This window comes from Vigna umbellata, chromosome 6, assembly GCF_029865625.1.
Source record: "Vigna umbellata cultivar VRB3 chromosome 6, Vumbellata_1.0, whole genome shotgun sequence".
NCBI classification, from domain to species: Eukaryota; Viridiplantae; Streptophyta; class Magnoliopsida; order Fabales; family Fabaceae; genus Vigna; species Vigna umbellata.
Window position 1 is genome coordinate 8935497 of NC_142170.1, and position 20970 is coordinate 8956466.

General features: G+C 31.9%; 2 protein-coding genes and 1 long non-coding RNA gene across 3 annotated transcripts; 2 read left to right on the forward strand and 1 right to left on the reverse strand.

Moving 5' to 3' along the window:
* The first annotated feature begins 2092 nt into the window (after positions 1-2092).
* LOC148196755 (uncharacterized) lies at positions 2093-3214 on the forward strand. The gene is made up of 2 exons (XR_015780508.1): positions 2093-2417; positions 2712-3214. It is a non-coding gene; the product is annotated as an uncharacterized LOC148196755 (long non-coding RNA).
* Positions 3215-6807: 3593 nt separating this feature from the next.
* LOC124843385 (protein VASCULATURE COMPLEXITY AND CONNECTIVITY-like) lies at positions 6808-7859 on the forward strand. The gene is made up of 3 exons (XM_047320117.2): positions 6808-7068; positions 7149-7354; positions 7451-7859. The coding sequence occupies exons 1-3, from the start codon at positions 6835-6837 to the stop codon at positions 7620-7622; spliced, it is 612 nt and encodes a 203-aa protein (XP_047176073.1). The 5' UTR covers positions 6808-6834; the 3' UTR covers positions 7623-7859.
* Positions 7860-15282: 7423 nt separating this feature from the next.
* On the reverse strand, positions 15283-19994 carry LOC124843383 (beta-amylase-like). Its single transcript, XM_088093262.1, has 8 exons — positions 19860-19994; positions 19373-19441; positions 18880-19278; positions 18439-18603; positions 18023-18286; positions 17734-17943; positions 15650-15889; positions 15283-15566 (listed from the first exon to the last, which is right to left on the reverse strand). Exons 1-8 carry the CDS (start codon positions 19992-19994, stop codon positions 15351-15353), a joined length of 1698 nt encoding a protein of 565 aa, XP_087949388.1. The 3' UTR covers positions 15283-15350.
* Positions 19995-20970: the final 976 nt, after the last annotated feature.

Here is a 20970-nt window from a genome sequence, read left to right on the forward strand (position 1 = left end):
GATCAACCGTTCGCTTGGACCGATCGGTGTGAAGGAAGTTTCCAGGAATTGAAGAATAAGTTAACAAGCGCCCCGGTACTGGTCATACCTAACACGGCTAAACCCTTTGTGGTATATTGTGACGCGTCTCATCAGGGTTTGGGCTGTGTACTCATGCAAGAAAAGAGGGTGGTTGCGTATGCTTCTCGACAACTGAAGGTTCACGAGAAGAACTACCCAACTCACGACCTGGAATTAGCAGCGGTCGTCTTTGCTTTGAAGATTTGGAGGCACTACTTGTATGGATCAACTTTCCAAGTATTCAGTGATCATAAGAGTCTCAAGTATCTTTTTGATCAAAAGGAGTTGAATATGAGACAGAGACGTTGGCTGGAATTCTTGAAGGATTATGACTTCGAACTACTTTACCATCCGGGAAAAGCAAATGTTGTAGCAGACGCTTTAAGCAGAAAGGTAGTTCACGTCTCCTCCATGATGGTCCGAGAGTTAAGTTTGGTAGAGAGCTTTAGAGATCTAAGGTTACAGTTCGACTTGGAACCGAATGTTATTAAATGCTGTACTCTTAGAATCTCCAGTGACGTATTTGACCGGATCAGAATGAAGCAGCGAGAAGACGAAGAGTTGGTGAAGATCTTGAACGCACTCGGTACAGATCAGGCCAAGGAGTTCAACACGGGAACAGACGGTTGTCTACGATACATGGGTAGGACGTGCATTCCGAATGATGGTGAGTTAAAAAGGATGATTCTTGAGGAAGGACACCACAGTCGTCTTAGCATACACCCTGGTATGACTAAGATGTATCAGGACCTCAGGAAGTCGTTCTGGTGGCCGGGAATGAAGAGTGATGTCGCACGTTTTGTGGCATCATGCTTAACGTGTCAACGAGCCAAGGCTGAACATCAAAGGCCAGGCGGTCTACTTCAGCAGTTAGAGATTCCGGAATGGAAGTGGGACGGCATTGCGATGGACTTCGTGACCCACTTACCTCGAACTGTCAGGAATCATGATTCCGTGTGGGTAATTGTGGATCGACTAACGAAGAGTGCTCATTTCCTAGCAGTCAATCTGAAGATGTCCATGACGAACCTGGCTAAGCTTTACATCAAGGAAATTGTTCGTCTACATGGAGTTCCGTCTAGCATTGTTTCAGACCGAGACACGAGATTTACTTCTCGGTTCTGGCGATCATTACAAAGTGAGCTCGGTAGCAAACTCCATATGAGTTCGGCTTATCATCCTCAGACGGACGGTCAGTCCGAGAGGACCATCCAGACGCTTGAAGACTTATTGAGGACGTGTGTTCTAGATCACATGGGCGTTTGGGATGAAGTCTTACCTCTGGTAGAGTTCACCTACAACAATAGTTTCCAAGCCAGCATAGGAATGGCTCCCTTTGAAGCTCTGTACGGTAGGAAATGCCAAACGCCATTGTGTTGGTTTCAGGAAGGGGAAAAAGTGTTAACAGGACCAGAGCTCATTCAGCAGACGACTGAGAAGGTGAAGTTGATTCAAGAAAGGCTGAAGACGTCCAGGAGTCGACAGAAATCCTACGCTGACAAGAGGAGAAGACCCTTGGAGTTCGATGCAGGAGATCATGTTTTCCTTAGACTGCATCCGACCACGGGAGTTGGGAGAGCCATTCGACCCAAGAAGTTGTCTCCCAAATTCATCGGACCTTATCAGATCTTGAGGAAGATCGGGCCAGTTGCGTACGAGTTATCTTTGCCGCCTCAGTTATCAAACTTGCATCCAGTCTTCCACGTTTCTCAACTTCGGAAGTACGTATCCGACCCTTCTCACATATTAGAGTTAGAAGATATTCGTCTTCGTCAAGATCGTACATTGGAGATGCAGCCGGTACGCATTGAAGATAGCAACACCAAATACTACAAGAGGAAAGCAGTCAGATTGGTGAAGGTCGTCTGGGATGAAAAGACGGGTGACTCTACATGGGAAGTGGAAGATGCCATGAAGGATTTGTATCCCCACTTGTTTCAATAAGCCAAATTTTCGAGGACGAAAATTTTTGTTGTTGGGGAGAATGTAAGGAATCGTAATTTAAAAAAAAAAAAAAAAAAAAAAAAAAAAAGAAAAGACAAAACAAACGGGGAAGGAAGGAACGAGCGCTGGAAAGCGCCAGTTTTGCTGGCCATAAGGGACAGCAAACGTTGCTTCCATTCCCCATTCAAAAACAAGAAAAAGAAAATAAAAAGGGAGTATGGGGGTGGAAATCATTCCTGCAAAACTGAGAGAAGGTGAGGTGGGGAGCTGCTGAAGTGCAAGGAGGCTTTGGTGCTGCATCTGGAGGAGTGGAAGAGTGGCAGCAAGTTCTGGGAAAGAGGAGAAGTGGAGAACTTTTGAAGTTGGAAGGAGATCAAACCCTTTGGAGATAAATTCAAGGAAGTCTTCAAGAGGTAAGGGGTGCTAGATTTTTCGTTTTGATTAGTTAATCTTACTGTTTTTGTAGAAATCTAAAAGCTTTAGAGTTAAAAATGGAGGTTTTTCTGGTTTTCTGGAAAACCTGTGATTCTGCAGAATCTGCAGAATCGCGTTCGTCCAATTCGGTTTCAAATTGGACGTTCGTCCAAAACTAGACGAATTGAACGTTCGCCCACTTCGATTTGAACGCTCGTTTTTCTTTAGCCTGACGAGCGTTCGCTCATGCTTTCGCTAATGCGTTCGTCCTAACAGTATATGACCAAATATAGGTGGGTTTCTGAGCGTTCGTTCATATAGTGGATTAACGAGCGTTGGTGATCAGGATTTGAGTAGAGAGCGTCTGTGTGCGCCTGTGAACGTTCGTTCATTTCCGGGTAAGGGAAGCTTATTTGATTTAATTCATGTTGTGTGCTTCGTTTGAACGTTCGTTAATTACTGTATGAATATATTGCATGATGTGCTGTGATTTGAGTTGCATGAACGTTCGTTATTTACTGAGTGAAAAATGATATATGACTAAGTTTACGTATGTTGTATGAAATATATGAGATTTGGATGATATGGATTATATGAAGATTGTAAATTGTACCATGACATGAACGAATGGAATTTATGAACTTGTATAATGAGAAACGAACTGAAAAATGGATTTTTGTAAGAATTTTCCCTATGAAAATGCACATCTGTACTGAACAGTCATTGACCGTTCGGTTTTTATCTTGTTTTGGAGGAGCGTCCTCTTATCTAAAACCTATGCTTGAGCGTTCGTCCATATATTAAATTGGACGTTCGTCCTAATCTTCTATTGAACGTTCGTCCTAATCTTCTATTCAACGTTCGTCCTAATCTTATATTGAACGTGCGTCCTAGTCTTATACTGAACGTTTGTCCAAGTTGGTGTTCAGGCTTTTATTGAACGCTCCCTCTAACAGGCGCTCGGTCTCACACTGAGCGTTCGTCCAAATTGGCGCTCGGTTTTGAACTGAGTGTTCGTCCAAATAGTGCTTGGTTCTGAACTTAGCGTTCGTCCTAAAGGGTGTTCGGTTTATACTGAACGCTCGTCCTAATGGTGCTCGGTTTTGAGAGGAGCGTTCGTCCTAAAAATGAGGCTCAGTCTTATACTGAGCGCTCGCTCTAAATGGTGTTCGGTTTTATTGAAATAGCGTACGTCCAACTTCAGATTTGCCACGTTCGGTCATTTATTTAAAATTCACGAGCGTCAGTTCATTTAACTGATTCTCAAGGTAATAACGTTCGTCCCAATGAACTCGGTTTCTAAGATTAGCGTTCGTCCTTTAGGGTGTTCTGTTTTAGACTGAACGCTCGTTCTAAAACAGGGGCTCGGTCTTAGATTGAGCGCCCACTCAAAATGGTGCTCGACATATACTGAGCGTTCGTTCTCTGATTCGAACGAGCGTCCTTTGGTCCCGTTTCCAGCGTTCGTCCTCGGCCTTATTGGGGACAGAACGTTCGTTTTTTTTTAGTCTACAAAGAAATGATGAAAATAAATATGAAATTATAAAGGTTGAGAATATATGATATGAAAGCAAATTGTGACTTTTGAACGAGCGTTCCAGTTAGGGACGACTCATTGATGAATAGTAATTTTGGAAAGTATACGAGATGAAATGAAAATATGATTATTGAACGAGCGTTCCAGGTAGGAATGACTCAGATAAATGTTGAAATTCGTAAAGTATGACTGTGGGAAGTTAATGCTGGCTGTTCAATCCTGATATTCCGTGAGTGATCGTCCTCAAGTAGAGGCGCACGTCATGCGTGGGAATGGCAGGAGGTCGTCGTCCTTAGAGGTACTTTGGACGGACGTACTAACCTCGGGTGGCAGCTGATGAAAATGCCAGTTACCACACCACCCGGGTGCACGAACGCCTGTAACTACGCAGAATTCATACAGTCCGGACAGTCAGTCGTGTTGAGTTTTATTGAGTAAGTACGTTGAAGTGTATTCTTATGTAATGAATGTGTATGTTGAAATATGCATGTGTGATGAATGGTTTATTTGAAATTGTATGTTGATGCATGAGTTAAATTAAGTAAGCTTACCCTTTCGTTTCCTTGTGTTGTCTATCGTCCTTGTACGTCCGTCTTGTCATTGCAATGATCATCCGTGTGGATGTGAGCAGAGGGAGACGAGCGTTTGGAAGAGGCGCTGAATGAAGAGAACCTGGTTGATGTCGAAGTGAAGACCGAGCAGTGAGGCGCTCGGCCAGTTATGTAGCCTGTATTAGAATGGTCGTTCGACCATCTTGCCTTGTTATTTTGATAGACCGTTCAATATTTGTGCCGTGTAAACCGTTCGGTCAAGTTTCGTGTACGTTCGGCTTTTTCATTTGTAACTTTGAAGACGTGCGGCTTTGCGCGTCTGTTTTGTTATTATTGTAAGACTGTACTCAAGGACATTCGTCCTTGAGCGTTGTTTTGTTTTTAGTTGGAAAACTGTATCGAAATATTATTAAATGTGATTTTCTGATTTTATGGCTTATGCTGTATTTTTGGGATGTCACAAGTAACTATTCTCTATACTTAGTTATTTCATAAACATGATGATTCTTTTAAATTTCTAAAATTATCTTAATTTTTATGTTTTCTTAATTATTTGATGAAAGTTGTGTTGGGTAAACTTAAATATGGGTCCTTGAATTTAATGATAGTTGTTATGTAAACTTAATTATTTTCTTTTAAGTGGTCTTCTCACTGTTTACTTCCCATTTGCTTTCGATTCCACCAATTTGTATTGTCATGTATGGTTATATATAGACATATATTAATTAAAACTATTAAGTGGGATTATAAAATATGACAACAACCTTAATTACCTTCTCTAATTCCCAACCTTTATTAAAAAAAGCAACTTCAAGATAAACAAATTACACAACAAAACAATCTTAATCTCAATTTTTAGTTCATTTTAAAGGAACTTTTAAAATCTAAAATGCTAGCCCCTATTAAGGAAATATCATAGAAGCACGTTAAGAATATAATACATAATTCCATATAATTTACTCATGTTAAGTTTCTAAAATTTATATTTTGTGACAGATTCTTGAAAGAAGACTCATTGAACGTTAAATAATGTTTATAGAATAGTATTAATCACTTTTGCTTATTCCAATCAGTGCTTTAATAAGCTTTTATGTGATGAAATTACGTTCGCTTAATTAATAAGGAAAGGTCCATAGTGCCATCAAACATAAAGGTTGTCTGATTGAGACCACATATATATACTTTTTCTCACACATATGGGTATTCATCATGTATTCATGTATTTTTTCTAAGACAAGGATATTTTCTTTCTTCCAAATGTATCCATCTCAATTTCCAATTTCAATTTCAATTTTATATATGTATATCATTTATTATCGTAAAGTGTACACGAGTTTGGAAAATAAAAGGAATATTATGTCACTACTTGTTTAATGAATTTTAAAATAAGGTACTAATTATTCTAAGATTAGAATAAAAAAATTGTTTTTCGTGAGAGTAGAGTATCATTTACAACATTAGTGACACCTCACTAAATATTCTTGGCTTTATCGTTGATGCCATCGCTCATGTGCATACATGGCTTATATTACGAAATCATGTGCTCGTTTGATACCATTGCATTGGTTACTTGACTGAATGAAAAGCAAAATGAAAGCAGAAAAAAAATAAGAAAATTCATAATAAGATACTATGTAGTATTTGGGAGAGATAAATTTTATTTATTTATTTTATATTTTAAGTATACGATAAGAACATGTAACCTCGTACTAATAATTTGTTATAAAAAGTATTATATTGGTAATTAATGTAACTCATTCATATTTGGAGGATATGTTTGTTTTTAGTCTTTTACAAATTTAGCCTTTTGAAATATTTAAAACAATGTTATATGTAACTTTTTATCTCTTCATATATATATATATATATATATATATATATATATATTATATTTGAACCTTTTCATTTATAATTTATTATTATAAAGATTATAGATAATTGCATTTAGGACGATGGAAATTTGACACCTAAATTTCTTTTGTTTTTCTTTTATATTGTTCTTTTCTATTTTTTACTTTTTTTTTATAAATACAATATTTTTTTTATCACCATTTTACTTTTGTGTAAGTGTCAAGTGTAAAGAACCTTTTCGTTGTATTTATAATAAAATGAGTCTATAAATTTATAAGAAAAGTTAATTATGAGCATTTATTAATAAAGAAATGTTACCTATTTCACAATCATTTGGCCCACTATGTAGTGCCTACAGCGACGCTATTTTATGAGCTGGTTTATGCCCTGCTTTCCTTGCACCCTATCAAACGAATCCAACATCAGAGGAAAAAAAAAGACACAAAAGCAAACCAAAGTTTAGATTGTCCAGTTCGTATGAAAAGGATTTTCCCACTTATCCCACCTTCTACCAATCTAGTTCTATTCTATATATACTTTGTGTACCATTCAGTGTTTACCTCTCTTCCCAGCAATCAAACCAGAAACAAACACTTTCAGTTCTCCAACAAAATGAACAGAGGAGCAGCAATTTTTTTGTGCCTCTTGCTTGTGGTCATGGATATTGCAGCTGGGATTCTAGGCATTGAAGCTGAAATTGCACAAAACAAGGTATGCTCGAAGAGCATGTTTTGTTTTTCAAGTTTGTATAGACATGAAATAGTAGTTTTAGCTTTTAACGAATTGAACAGGTTAAGCACTTGAGATTGTGGATATTTGAGTGTAAAGATCCAAGCCATAAGGCATTCATGCTGGGGTTGGCTGCAGCAGTGCTTTTGGCATTAGCTCATGTTATACTGAATTTGGTTGGTGGCTTCAGTTGCCTTTGTTCTCAACCACAACCTGATAAGGCTTCTCCCAATAGACAGCTCTCAATAGCTTCTCTCATTTTAACATGGTAATGCCTCCTTCTCTTTTGGAGAAATGTTAAATGTATAATATCTTGTAGTGTGATGAACAATTTCATAACATATACATACGATTTGTTGATCAGGATTGTGTTGGCCGTTGGATTGAGCATGCTGGTGATAGGAACTTCATCAAACAACAAGTCAAGTGGTTCATGTGGTTTCACCCACCATCACTTCCTATCCATTGGTGGAATTTTGTGCTTTGTGCATGGCCTATTCAGTGTTGTGTATTACGTTTCTTCCACTGCCTCTTAATTACTCATTAAGATAACTGAACTTTGAGGCCGCTTCTGCTCCTTTTTTCTGCCATTTTTAAATCTTTTGCTTTACCAAATGTGTACTGAGTTAGATTAAACAAAAATAGAACCAGTCTTATTATTCATCCACTAACATGTGTAGTTGATTGATTACAGTTAAACTTAGTTTCAAAACAATGATTAAGCATTATTATTTTAGACATTCTTGTAATTCTCCACTATTCATCCTGCTATAATTAGATTATTTTAAGTTTAGCTTTAGCCTGAATGCACGTAAAATAATAGCAATTATGCAATCAAGAAAGACGGTAATTTCATTCAGGCTCGACTCTGTTTGCTTGGACCATGAAAAGACTCAAATGGTTTTGTTGCTTCTTGGAATTTTTTTATCTCACACTACTTTCACAGTAAAACTTTAAAATTTAATCTTTGTTAATCTTATTTTCTTATATATTACTCAATTTTTTTATATTAATTACTCAATTTTTTTAATTTAATATATGATTTTCATTTTATAATGAAATTTCTAATAAAAACACCTCTGAAACCAGTTCAAGAAAATTATTTGTACTATTAAGCATTATTGTATTCAACATTTCTCTACTTACCTTATTTTGGCACAGGAAACAACACACATGCATCCCCTTACATGTGTGCCCTCTTTTGGTATTACAAATTTTACATATAACTCTTGTACACTACTCTTTTATTGAGAAACTAAAACAAAATAATAGAGGTAATAAATCAAGGTAAAGAAGAAGAAAGATAATTAAATGTAATAGTTTTATGTATGTTTTCTATTAGTATTTTTCTTTCAGAAAGTTATTGTAGGAGTTAATGTAATTGAATGATATTAAGAAAAAGAGAATATTTTCTGGTTTAAAATATACTAAATACATTTAATGACCTATATAAACATAAGTAATACTCTTAAGATAACAATAATTTAAAACTTGAAATTTTGTAATAAGTGAATAAAATCTACCCAAATCAGTTAATTAGAATAATAAGATATGTAGTCAAATAATAGAAAAAATGGTTATCCTTGGATTTTGTAGTTTCACTTAAAAAATATAGTTTATGAATTATGTAATTCAAAAGTTTTTCTATTCAAAAGAATAACATTTTGCATTAATAATTTATAAGTTATTTGACTAGAGATGATAAATAAATCCGTCTTTATAAATATTACTCAAATATGTTTCTATTTAAAGGAGAATCTTGCATTGGTCATATATAAATAATATTCGATTTTTTCAATTGATAGTATTAATATATACATATTTGTCCTGGTCGTACCTATTATAATACTCTGCCGCTAGTATCCTCGTTTTTATTTAAATTAAATTATTAAAATATTCAGTTTTTATTTAAATTAAATTATTAAAATATTCAGTTTTTATTTAAATTAAATTATTAAAATATTCACAGTTTACTAAATAACCTTTTATATATATATATATATATATATATATTTGTTTGGCTTGTCATAAAATTCATTCACACTTTCAAAATATTTTTTCTCTCATCACAACCTTTGTGCAATTATAGTCAAATGATATGTCAATTAAATGTTTTTTTATCTCACATTTGAATATTTGCTCTTTTTTAATATTTTATTTATTGTGTATTTTTTTTATGTGTAATGTTTAACTCTCAATTTAAATGTTCAATAACATAAACCTTTAAGTGATATAAAAAATTTATGTTCTTTATTTTCTTATTATTAATTTTTTTATTATTTGAATAACTTTTTTGTTTTGCTAAAATAATTTTATCATCTTTTAGTAGTTCAACTAGGTAGATATTTGAAAAGTTTTTTTATATCTCAAGGATATTTTTTATTTTATCATACTCTTGATAACCTAAATTATACATTTTTTTTGTGTGCAAGTAGTCTATGAAATTATTCCTAAGACACATTTCATATTTTTTAATATTTTTATTTGTTGTTTATTTTTATCATATAGAATATCTTTTTGATATTTTTGTATAATTATTTTTATTTTATAATTAATTATCATAAGTTTAATTTTATCAATAAAATTTATTTACTTAATATAATAATTTAATGTAATTGTAAATTTTCTTATGTCCAATATATATTGAAGTTCAAAAGATTAAGAATTTATGTTAAATTTAATTATTATTAGTTTAATTTTTGTCATTGGTGTGATTTTGATCAATGGTGTATTATACATATTTTTTGGTATATAAAAGAAATATATTTCATTAGAATTTAAAAAATTAAAATAAAGAGACATTTTTAATATTTTTTAATTTGAATATTTGTTTTCCTTTTATATTTTTTTAAAATATTTTTAATTTTTTTCAACTAAGTTTCATTAACGTTTGTGAATTATTTAAACGGTTATGAAATTTTATTTGATACTTTAATTTGAAATTTATAAATTATAATTTTTTCTAAATATTTGATATTAAAAAAAATGAGAATTCTCTATTTTTAATATTGAATATGATAATTATATCTTTATTTTATTATATTTTTTTTATTTTATAAAAGTAATTAATTGATATTGAAATAGTAACAAAAACAAATATAAGTACGGATTCAAATATATATTTAATACATAATAAAGATGAAAATAAAAATAAGATAAAAATTTATTACCTATTATTTGGATATAGAGATGAAAATGATTTTTTTTTAAAATAAATATATGATAATGAAACTCATCCTTTTTGCATCCTTATAAACTTTCGAATTACAATATTGAGAAATATTTATAATATTTAAATTGTATAATTTAATTTTTTAAAGAAAATAATAATTATCATATTATACAATTTAAAAATTATTTCCATTTTTAGATTACATAATTCGAAAGTTGAAAAATAATCTTTAGATTTTAGATTAAAATAAACTATTTTTTTATGAGAATGGAGGATGACACTGCCACCAAAGGATGACAAAGACATAGGGTGGACTCGTTCCATTTGAAAAAAAAAGTTTCTTTGTCTTTCTCATTGCTTGATATCATCAAAATATTATTTCCATATTTTTTTTATCTTAAGTATTCATGATATCCATAAATATGTTTTAATTTTCTGTTTTTAATTGTAAAAAAATATATTATAAAATATAAACTCAGATAAAAAATTAATTCCAAAATGTAGTACAAATAAAAATTATTGCGAGGAAATTTGAATAATTGTGGAGCACAAAATATCCCTAATCCAAGCACAAAGCAATCTGAAGAAGGCATGAGTAATTATTGGCTTCCTTCCTCTCTCCACACGTATAGCTCCAACTCTTACATCTCAATGAAAGAATCATTCAGAGAGGATCACAGAAGAATAATTGGTTAAATTTTAAATTCATTTCTTAAATAACTTTAAAAATCATATAGGTAAGTTCTGGTAAGTACGACTTCATCAATTTAAAGTCATTTCACAAATAATTAGAAATTATGTCTTTCCTTGCATGCGTTTTTTTTATTGAACTTGCACCTAAAACAAACCATGATTTATATCTTATTTTTTAAAACCTGTACATTAAAGTCTAAGATTTTGTTTTTAACTTCAACGAACTGTATGAAAGTCGGGCTTTTTATGATTGATGGGTAGGAATAAATATCTTTTCACTATTTTACATTACTTGGTCAATAATTTCTTAGGATTTAGTTTTATAGTTTGACACAATAAACGTGTATTGTTGCCCAATATTCAGGAGAAAGTTAAAATTTACGGTTTTAGTAACATATTTATTTATTTAATTTTTTAGTACAATTTGACAGTAGAAGTGTCCATCAAACTTATAAAACTAAATAAAAAAGGGTAGTTATTGATATTGAAATATTTTAAAAATTATATTTTTATTATTTATTGTTTTAATTTATAAGTATATTTTAAAAATAGTAATATTCATAAATATATTTTATTAGTATTTTAATTTAGATATTGAAGAGAATTATAATAAGGGTTGATATCTTAAATTAATTTTTATAATTATTAATTTTTCTTTGAAACAGGTAGATTTTAGAATAACTAATTATCATATCAACTTATATCTTTAGTACTGTCAATATAAAAAAGGTTTATATACTATGAATAAACTAAAATTTATGGTTTAAATAAATTTGAGACAATTATCATAATTGAAAGATTTCTTTGATAATGTTAATTCATTTGTATAATTTGAATTTATAATTAATTATAGCATATTATATATATATATATATATATATATATATATATATATATATATATATAACATCCCATTTAGTAAAGTAATTTATTAAACAAAACATCATATGTTTTGATATAGAGTAGATAGCTAAGAAAACATAGAATTTATTTTAATAGTTATCTAAACTAATAATTATATCAATAAAACATATTTATAGGATCTCTTATACACATAGTATCTCAAAAGAGATAAATCAGTTATATAAAATGTCTAGGGTTCAGGGTTTAGCAAATGTTTACCGCCAAATTTTTATTACAAAAAGAGGCCAACTAAGTCTTAAATGACTACAAGACTGTTTTCAAAAGTGTAGGCTTTTCCTAATACCATGATCTCAGACTTTTACCTATCAAACCCCATTTTATATCCAAAACTCACTCTTCTTCTAATTTATTCCAAACCCACGTTCTGTCAAAGCATATCAATAAACAACTTTTCATATCATCAAACCAACTATACACCAACATGCATAAGTTTTCAATTCAACACACTACCCTTTTCAAGCATCCAACATATCAATTTTCACGATTCAATTAAAGTTCACAAATCAATCATCACATCATCATACAAACATCAAATGTCACATACATACCAAATTCATACCAAATAAACTAGCTTCCATTATCTAGTTGACGCTCCAACAGTTTCAAGAACTCTAAAATTTCTCCTACGACTCCAAGATCTCTATTTGTTATTTCAATTCATGACAATTTGATCACAATATACCTTCAATACCTGATAAGTGTGAAAAAGAGTTAGTTTTTATACTTATAAGTGAGCTCAATCTTGTAATTATTCATGTTGTTCCTCATTGAAAAGTTGTAATAGGTAGTAGATTGTTATGTAAAATATTGTACAGGAAATGGTGTATTATTTAGACTTTGTCAGCCAATTTTCGCAAAGCGAAAGCCAAAATTCGCACTGCCAGAAGAAGAAAATTCGCATAGCGCACCAGCACATGTGCGCTGAGCGAATTAATGAAATTAAGTGGCTTTAAAAGACGTGACAGAAAGACAGAAACATTCTCTTCTAACAGAAGTTCCGGACAAAAGAAAGAAACGAAAACATCTCAGGAACTTCTGGAGACTACTCCAAGGCATCAAGACACCATTGTTGCAAGGGATTGCTTCAAATGTGTATGTTTTAGATGACTAGGAGTAGTTAAATTTCTCTTTTGTTGGGACTGGATGTAATGAACTCACTGTGATTTAATTTTCTTGTTCAATATATCGTTGTTCGTTTATATGCTCTTTCTTAAATTTATTATCATTGTATGAAAATATAATGTTATTTGAATGTCTTTGATTACTGTAAAGTAACTTTGAACATGAACGTAGATAGAGCACTTAAGTGATTGGGATCTAGGGATAGACTCAATAACTTAATCATTCTTAACATCGGACTTAATGCAAATTGTATGTTAAATTGACTAAGGGATTATCATTTTAATATATTAATTTAGAACTAGTTGCTAAGGGATTAGGACTAGTATGCCTTGATGTGAATGTTTGAATGAAGTAATGAAATATTGAACAGAGTTTTATATTCATATGATTCATGAAACTCAATTCCAACTAAGTTTCTTTTAAATATAAATTCCTTGCATACCAACTGTTTGATAAAATACCAAAAATAGTTTCGTGTGTTGTTTTGTGCATTTTGATGTCTAATTGAGTTATAAAAGGAAGAATTGTCATGTGTTGCACAAGTCCCTTGGGAGACGATACTTTTACTTATTCAATGTATTACTTGGAACGATTTGGTATACTTGCCAAAAAGTTCAAGACACCATTGTTGCAAGGGATTGCTTCAAATGTGTACGTTTTAGATGACTAGGAGTAGTTAAATTTCTCTTTCGTTGGGATTGGATGTAATGAACTCACTGTGATTTAATTTTCTTGTTCAATATATCGTTGTTCGTTCATATGCTCTTTCTTGAATTTATTATCATTGTATGAAAATATAATGTTATTTGAATGTCTTTGATTACTGGAAAGTAACTTTGAACATGAACGTAGATAGAGCACTTAAGTGATTGGGATCTAGGGATAGACTCAATAACTTAATCATTCTTAACATCGGACTTAATGCAAATTGTATGTTAAATTGACTAAGGGATTATCATTTTAATATATTAATTTAGAACTAGTTGCTAAGGGATTAGGACTAGTATGCCTTGATGTGAATGTTTGAATGAAGTAATGAAATATTGAACAGTTTCTTTTAAATATAAATTCCTTGCACACCAACTGTTTGATAAAATACCAAAAATAGTTTCGTGTGTTGTTTTGTGCATCTTGATGTCTAATTGAGTTATAAAAGGAAGAATTGTCATGTTACACAAGTCCCTTGGGAGACGATACTTTTACTTATTCACTGTATTACTTGGAACAATTTGGTATACTTGCCAAAAAGTTAACAAGTTTTTGACCACTGATAAACAAAGAGTCTTAGAGAAGACTCAAACCCCAAAAGAGTGAAAGAAACTCCTACATGCAAAAACACCAAAATTTAGGAAAAAAGGACAAAGATCAACTTTCTTTATAGCTGAAATTAATCGGCTAGAAATGAAGATCTCGCCTCAAGGAATCCTCAAGCAGTCTCTGATCTTCCAATAGATGAATAAAGAGTTAGAATTTCTAGAAAGAATGCACAAGAAATTCTAAAGAATGAAGTTTTAAAGAGATAAAATTTCTTAGATAATGAAACTCCTGATTAAAACAATTTATTTACATTATTGATATTTTTGAATTTAATACTTGATTTTTGAGGGTCTTACATTGTATATTTTGTAATATTGTTTAAAGATAGTTATTATAAAAGTTAGAAAACTTATTATAAACATTATAAACAGTATAAACAATTATGTATGTTGAAAATTTATCACTTTCTCTTACAAAATAATTTAATACACGATAAAAATATTTTTAAAGAGAAAATAATATTTATGTTATAAATTTCTATCTTATATCAAAGTTATTGTTTTAATTAAATGACACGACTATTTTAGTTTGAAAAGAAAAATATAATAGATGCTGATTTCTTACGATATTTTGAATTCTTCTGTTTTTATTTTAAGGTATTTTGAAAACAAAAAATTACATACTAACGTGAAGGTGTAGTTAGAGAAAATGTATTTGTTAGCAGATTAGCAGTAGCCCCAGATCCTTGTAAGATGCTTTCCAGGTCAGCCCAACTCGTTGAGAGCAATTTCGATTAGTCTTTAGCATCCCAGTCCAGCCCAACGGTAGAAAAACAACATGCTTGTGTGGGTGAGGCTCGGTTCAGTAACTTTGAAACAATTAGGACATTATTAAACATCAACTACATTTTGACAAGTGTAATTATTGCTTATTATTATAGAAGTTTACTTCTCCCACGAGGCCCCTGTTTCTAAAGACAAAATAAACAAGGTTAGAAGAAAAAAGTAAATTTTTCAAATCTTGCTGCTCTTTTCATCCTTCCCATTTTTTTTTCTTCTGTTATTCCTCAATTCCATCATTCTTTTACATTTCCTTTCTAGTTTACTTTTATTCTGAGTATGCGTAAAACAGTAGCAAGTATGTAATGAAGAAAACCAACAAGCACACGTCGGGTTACATCCGTTTCCTTTAACCATGGATAAGGCTCCAATGGTTCGGTTGCTTCCAGAAGAATCTCTAATGGAATCCTTGGCTTTGATCGCTCCATAGGTTCTGTGAAATGATAGTACCTCTCCGGGTCCGAACAGTAATCCTGTAAATTTTTTACAATAAAAGAGTCTTATGATTATATAAGTACTGTTGCCATCGTTCATCGAATGCAATGGTGCTGCTTACCAGGTTTGCATGCATCTTTTTCACGAAGGCTTTGAATATGTCAAAGTTTCTTTGCTTCATTAACTTGTCTGATAAACGGAGGTACGTCACGCCATACATTTTTCGTGCTGGATGGCCAAATTTGGCAATACCGTTCGGTCTAGTATTTGAAAGGATTTGGTCATAAGCTTCAGGGTCATATCTTGCGAGTGCATTTTCTCCTGCAACTTCAATCTTCTCCGCCCAGCCGCCACTAAGAACCTGCAGGAGAATGAACGCACTGAATAAAACTATGCACGAAAAGATTATAAAATGGTTAATTAAAAGAAAACATATGCATTAGTAATTTCTCTATGATATTTCATAATAAGAATTCATGTCCTATGTTGCAAGCAATACTATATGGAACAATGAGAAGACATATTGTATTATGAAACTATTTCTATGTGGGTCATGGAGTAATCTTTAGCTAGCATTTAAATTAAATATATTATTATTATTAGATATTCTTTAATTTGCGAGCACAAAGCTTGATATTGAATAGAGCCACGAATATTTACTCAATATTATTAGTTGGCCTCAAGTGCTAGGCTTATCCCGCTGAGGCTGATTCTCATGCCATTCAGTTGATAAGGATGAAAAATACATGTTTTTAGACTTATTAATTAATTCAAATTTGTAATTATTCATGAAAGAAGGTGTTTTTCTTATTGAAAAGTTGTTATAAGAAGTAGAAAAGTTGTTTAGGTAATTGTACAGGAAATTATACATAAGTGGAATGTTATCAAATATTTCTCGCTAAGCCAGCTTTTAATCGCTCAGCTGAAAAGATTATTATTCGTTCAACGTACCAAAAGAATTCGTTGAGCGAATTATAGACAGTTAAAGAATATGTAGTTGATTATTCGCTGAGCGCATGATAGCTGTTTGCTAAGCGGATTAATTAAATTAAAAAATCAAAATTGACTTTTAAGTTCAAGATAAATAGGAAAAGAAGCAGGAGAGAAGTTCCCAAAAGGAAAGAAACAAAAACATCTCATGAACTTCAAGAGACTATTTTAAGGCATCAAGACACCTTTGTTATAAGGGATTGTCTCAAATGCGTACGTTCTAATGGCTAGGAGTAGTTAAATTTTCCTATTCAATATATAGTTGTTCGTTCATATGTTCTTTCTTGAATTTACTATCATTATATGGAAATATAATGTTATTTGAATGTCTCTAATCATTGAAAAGTAACTCTTAACATAGACATAGATAGACCACCTAAGTGATTTGGGATCTAGGGATAGACTCAATAACTTGGTCATTCTTAACATCAGACTTAATACAAATTGTATGTCAAATTGATTAAAGAATTAGTAGTTTGATATATTAATTTATAGCTAATTGCTAAGGAATTATAACTAGTATGCCTTGACGTGAATGTTTGAATGAAATAATGAAATATTGCACACCAACTGTTTGATAAAATATCAAAAAGAGTTTTTATTTTATGCATTTTGATATCTAATTGAGTTATAAAAAGAAGAAGTATCATGTGTTAAACAAGTCTATAACTTACTCTTTATTACTTGAACAATTTGATATACTTGCCACTTGAAAAAAAAAAGGTTATCAGGAGTAGCTTGAAAGGGATCATGTCAGAAGGGCTACGTGAGGACTTACATCTTTTAGCAAACAAAAGTTTTTCAGGAAGGAGAAAGGTAAAGATGGAAATTTTTGCAGTTTCTTAAAACCTGAATGTGAAGTTTCAGAAAGCTTTAGAGTGGTTTGATCGATTATCGCGTAAAAAGAGAATGAAAGGGAAATGTTCATCAAGGAAATTATCCTAATGGCTTCCTATTCGATCTTGTTAAATTTTCTTGCAGTTCCAGGGTTAAACATCCATTATTTAAAACTGTATTAACATATATGCCAACCTAATATCTGTCAAACTTCATTATTTATCAGATAAAAAATTTAAAAAACGTAATTAATGTCAATAACAAATAGTAAGCAACTAGTATATTTGATTAATTAATAGTAACAAATTAGTAATTAATGTCAATAACAAACAGTAAGCAACTAGTAATTAATGTCAATAACAAATAGTAAGAAATTACCTGCTTGACAAGTTCCTCGGCTCCACTTTGGGCTTCAACTGGTTGCTCAACATTTTTCATCTCAAGACAAGTAAAATTTAAAATAGCATTATGTCGGGAAAGCATCCTTGCTATGGGTCTGTATCCATCCCTATGACATAAGTTGTAATATCCCGCAGTAAGCTCTGCAGCATGGCTTTCTGTTTTATACCACCAGTGGATTCCGGCAACCTGTTTCATATGAAAATATAAGGTAATTCATGCAAAAAAACAAACATGCTCATCTACTATATTCATTCAAAGAATTTACTTTTGCTGCTAATTTCACTCTGTAACCAAGGAATACTTTGTTGGCTTCATCCAAGATATCATCACCATGGGTCAACAACTTGTTGGAATACCATGTCAGAAAAAAACGGCCTTTCTCCGTTTGATAAGTTCCATTTGATTTGAAAAATTCTGTGGATTCGGGTATATCGTTCGGTTTTCCAGCATTATCTGGCAGCTCCCACTCAGGATGACCTGCTTCTGCTGCGGCCTCTTTGAAATCAGCTTTAAGATATTTGTCATAGCACTGCAAGATTTTATTGAATAAGTTTAAACCTGATGACTTGTTATTACTGATGTTAGTCGTGAACACACACTCTCAAGTTATTGATGTTATTATGTACCTAATGTATTTTAGAACTACACACAAATAGCTTCATCAGAAAACAACAAACCCACCTGAAATTCTCCAATTCCAGGAAATACCCAGCCCACATTTTGTGTGTAAGAGGGGTATCTGAGTTCTCCTGCAGGGCCAAGTCCTACTTCAATGTCTATCATGAGCTGAGATTTAAGAAACTCTTCCATATTCTCTCTGAAGCTCCTCATGTAGTCTCTATACAGCTGGATCAAAATGATAAACAATCAATTTAACATAAAGAAGCAAAAATATTATCAGTTGGAAACCAAAAAGAACCATAATTCCTTTTGGCTTTCTTTTATGCTAGTTTTTTTTCAATTCATGATAAGTACCCAAAATTGGACTTGGGTAGACCCAAAATGGCTAAATGGTCGTGAACGCGATTAGTTGCAAGACTTGGTAAATACAGATGTTTAAGGAACGTGAAGAGTTGGCAGACAGCAAGAATATATGAAATAAAAGTATAGGAGAAAGTTGACCTCAATCGGACTTCGTCCATGAAACAGAGGTTCTTTGTCCACCCCGAGGGATAAACATTCCTTATTCCTGATACCTTTATAGTTGGTGTAAAAGATATCAGGGTTTTTTTCTCCAACTTCAAGGACCCATTTGGGTAGTGAGATGAAAACCGAATCCCCCACATTCCCCCCACATTGGTGGAACGACATTATAACTTGTAACTTCAATTTGCACTTTTGAACCAATTGAAACAAGGTCCTATAAGCGGACCAATCATATTGTCCAGGCCCCTTGGATTCTACTATGCCCCACCAGACATCAACCATAACCCCATCGATACCTGCTTCGTGTAGCTTCCTGAGTTGTTTCTCCAGTTTCACTCCATCTTCTAAGACATTTTTATCTGTTACAATTCCTAACTGAGAGGAAAAACCATCACATATTTTAAATGGAGCAAACATTCTGCTAACTGGGAGAGGTATGCAGAAACAAATATAACTTTTAGTGACTTACTGGGAGCATTACATATACTGGTACATAATTTGAAAGCATTTGATCTTCAATAGTTGAATGAATTTGTTCCTGCATTTTATGACCAGAGTTTACAGGTTATATTTGTTATACGTTTTATATTCATTGAGAATAATTTCAATGTTTTAGTGTATATTAAAAAAGAAACAACACAAAAAACCCTAGTATAAGAATCTGAAGTTCAAAATAGTGACAAACATCTGATAGCGGAGACGACTGGAATAGTTATCACTCAGTTACGGCACAAAATACAAAGCAAGAGCGGCATTATTGTCAATCCAATTAATTCGTGTCATATGAAAATTGTAATATCGAACCATATACAGAAACAGAAATGAAAATGAATGAAGAAAAAGAAAGAAGAAAAAGAACAGGTGCAAGGTTGATGAAGGGTTAAAAAGTTTTGAATGGCAATGGAACTTACAAGTATGGTTAGTTGGTAGGGATGAGAATTGGAAGAAATGGTTACCTTGAATTGAGCAGTTGAAGCTTTCAACGGCAGTCGAAGACGTAGTTGTTTCTTGACGTGGCAACTATCGAATTTGAAGCCATAACTGGGTCTTTGTTTCCTTGCTGTGTCCACACGTATAGCTTCACCTGACATTCTTTCATGGTGGAAATTGTACATTTTAAACTGAATCGCCATTGTTGTGTTCATGTTGAGTTATGATGCACACACTAAATCTTTTATTTGTCACCTCGCTCCTTTCTGATTAGCTTGACATTAATGTATGAATTATGCAATAAAATTTATCTATTTATGAGAAAAGAAAAAGTAAACATAATTTTAGTTTAAATCTTGTTATATGTATTTAAAAGCGTTAGTTATGCCTCTTTAATGGTTGCCCCGTTTGACTAAAACAAAAACAAATGAAAATAAAATAAAATTATAAATTAGTTAGAAAATGGATTAACCAACCTCCTAAATCCTATAGAATTCTTATGAATTTTACGTTAGAAGATCTAAAGGAAAATGAGACTAACTCCAAAATTAATAGTACATTAAAATGATTACAATAGTTTAAACATTGTTTATAAGGATGAGAAAATATTTGTTTTTTTACCAAACTGCCATAATGTTGCTCTGCTCTTATCCATTAAACATTCATTTTCTTAAACCTATTTTTTATTTTGATCCATATTTTAATCCATTTTCTAGATCATATTTGTATTTTATTTATATGGATTTTAAACATTAAAAACTCCATATTTCCAATCTTAATTCCAGCGGGATCTGTTTTAGTTTGGGATTTTTTTTTTGTCCGGAATGAATGGAAACGGGAATTGCTTGAAAGTGATACTGAAAAAGAGTGCTACTGAATCCTCGTAAATTCTATAAACTTGGGAGCTTTGTTGAAATTGGATAGTCATATTTAAAAACGGAATATATATATATATAAAATTGAACATGATAATTAGTTTTATTTTAATAATTTAATAATTGAACATGATATTAAGTGACGATTTAAATTGTTTTACTTTTTTTGTGCGTGGATATTATATTTACATTTAGATGTTTAGTTTTTTTTAATGTTACAAATTTATATAATATCTTATCTTTAATCTTTAATATTATTAAA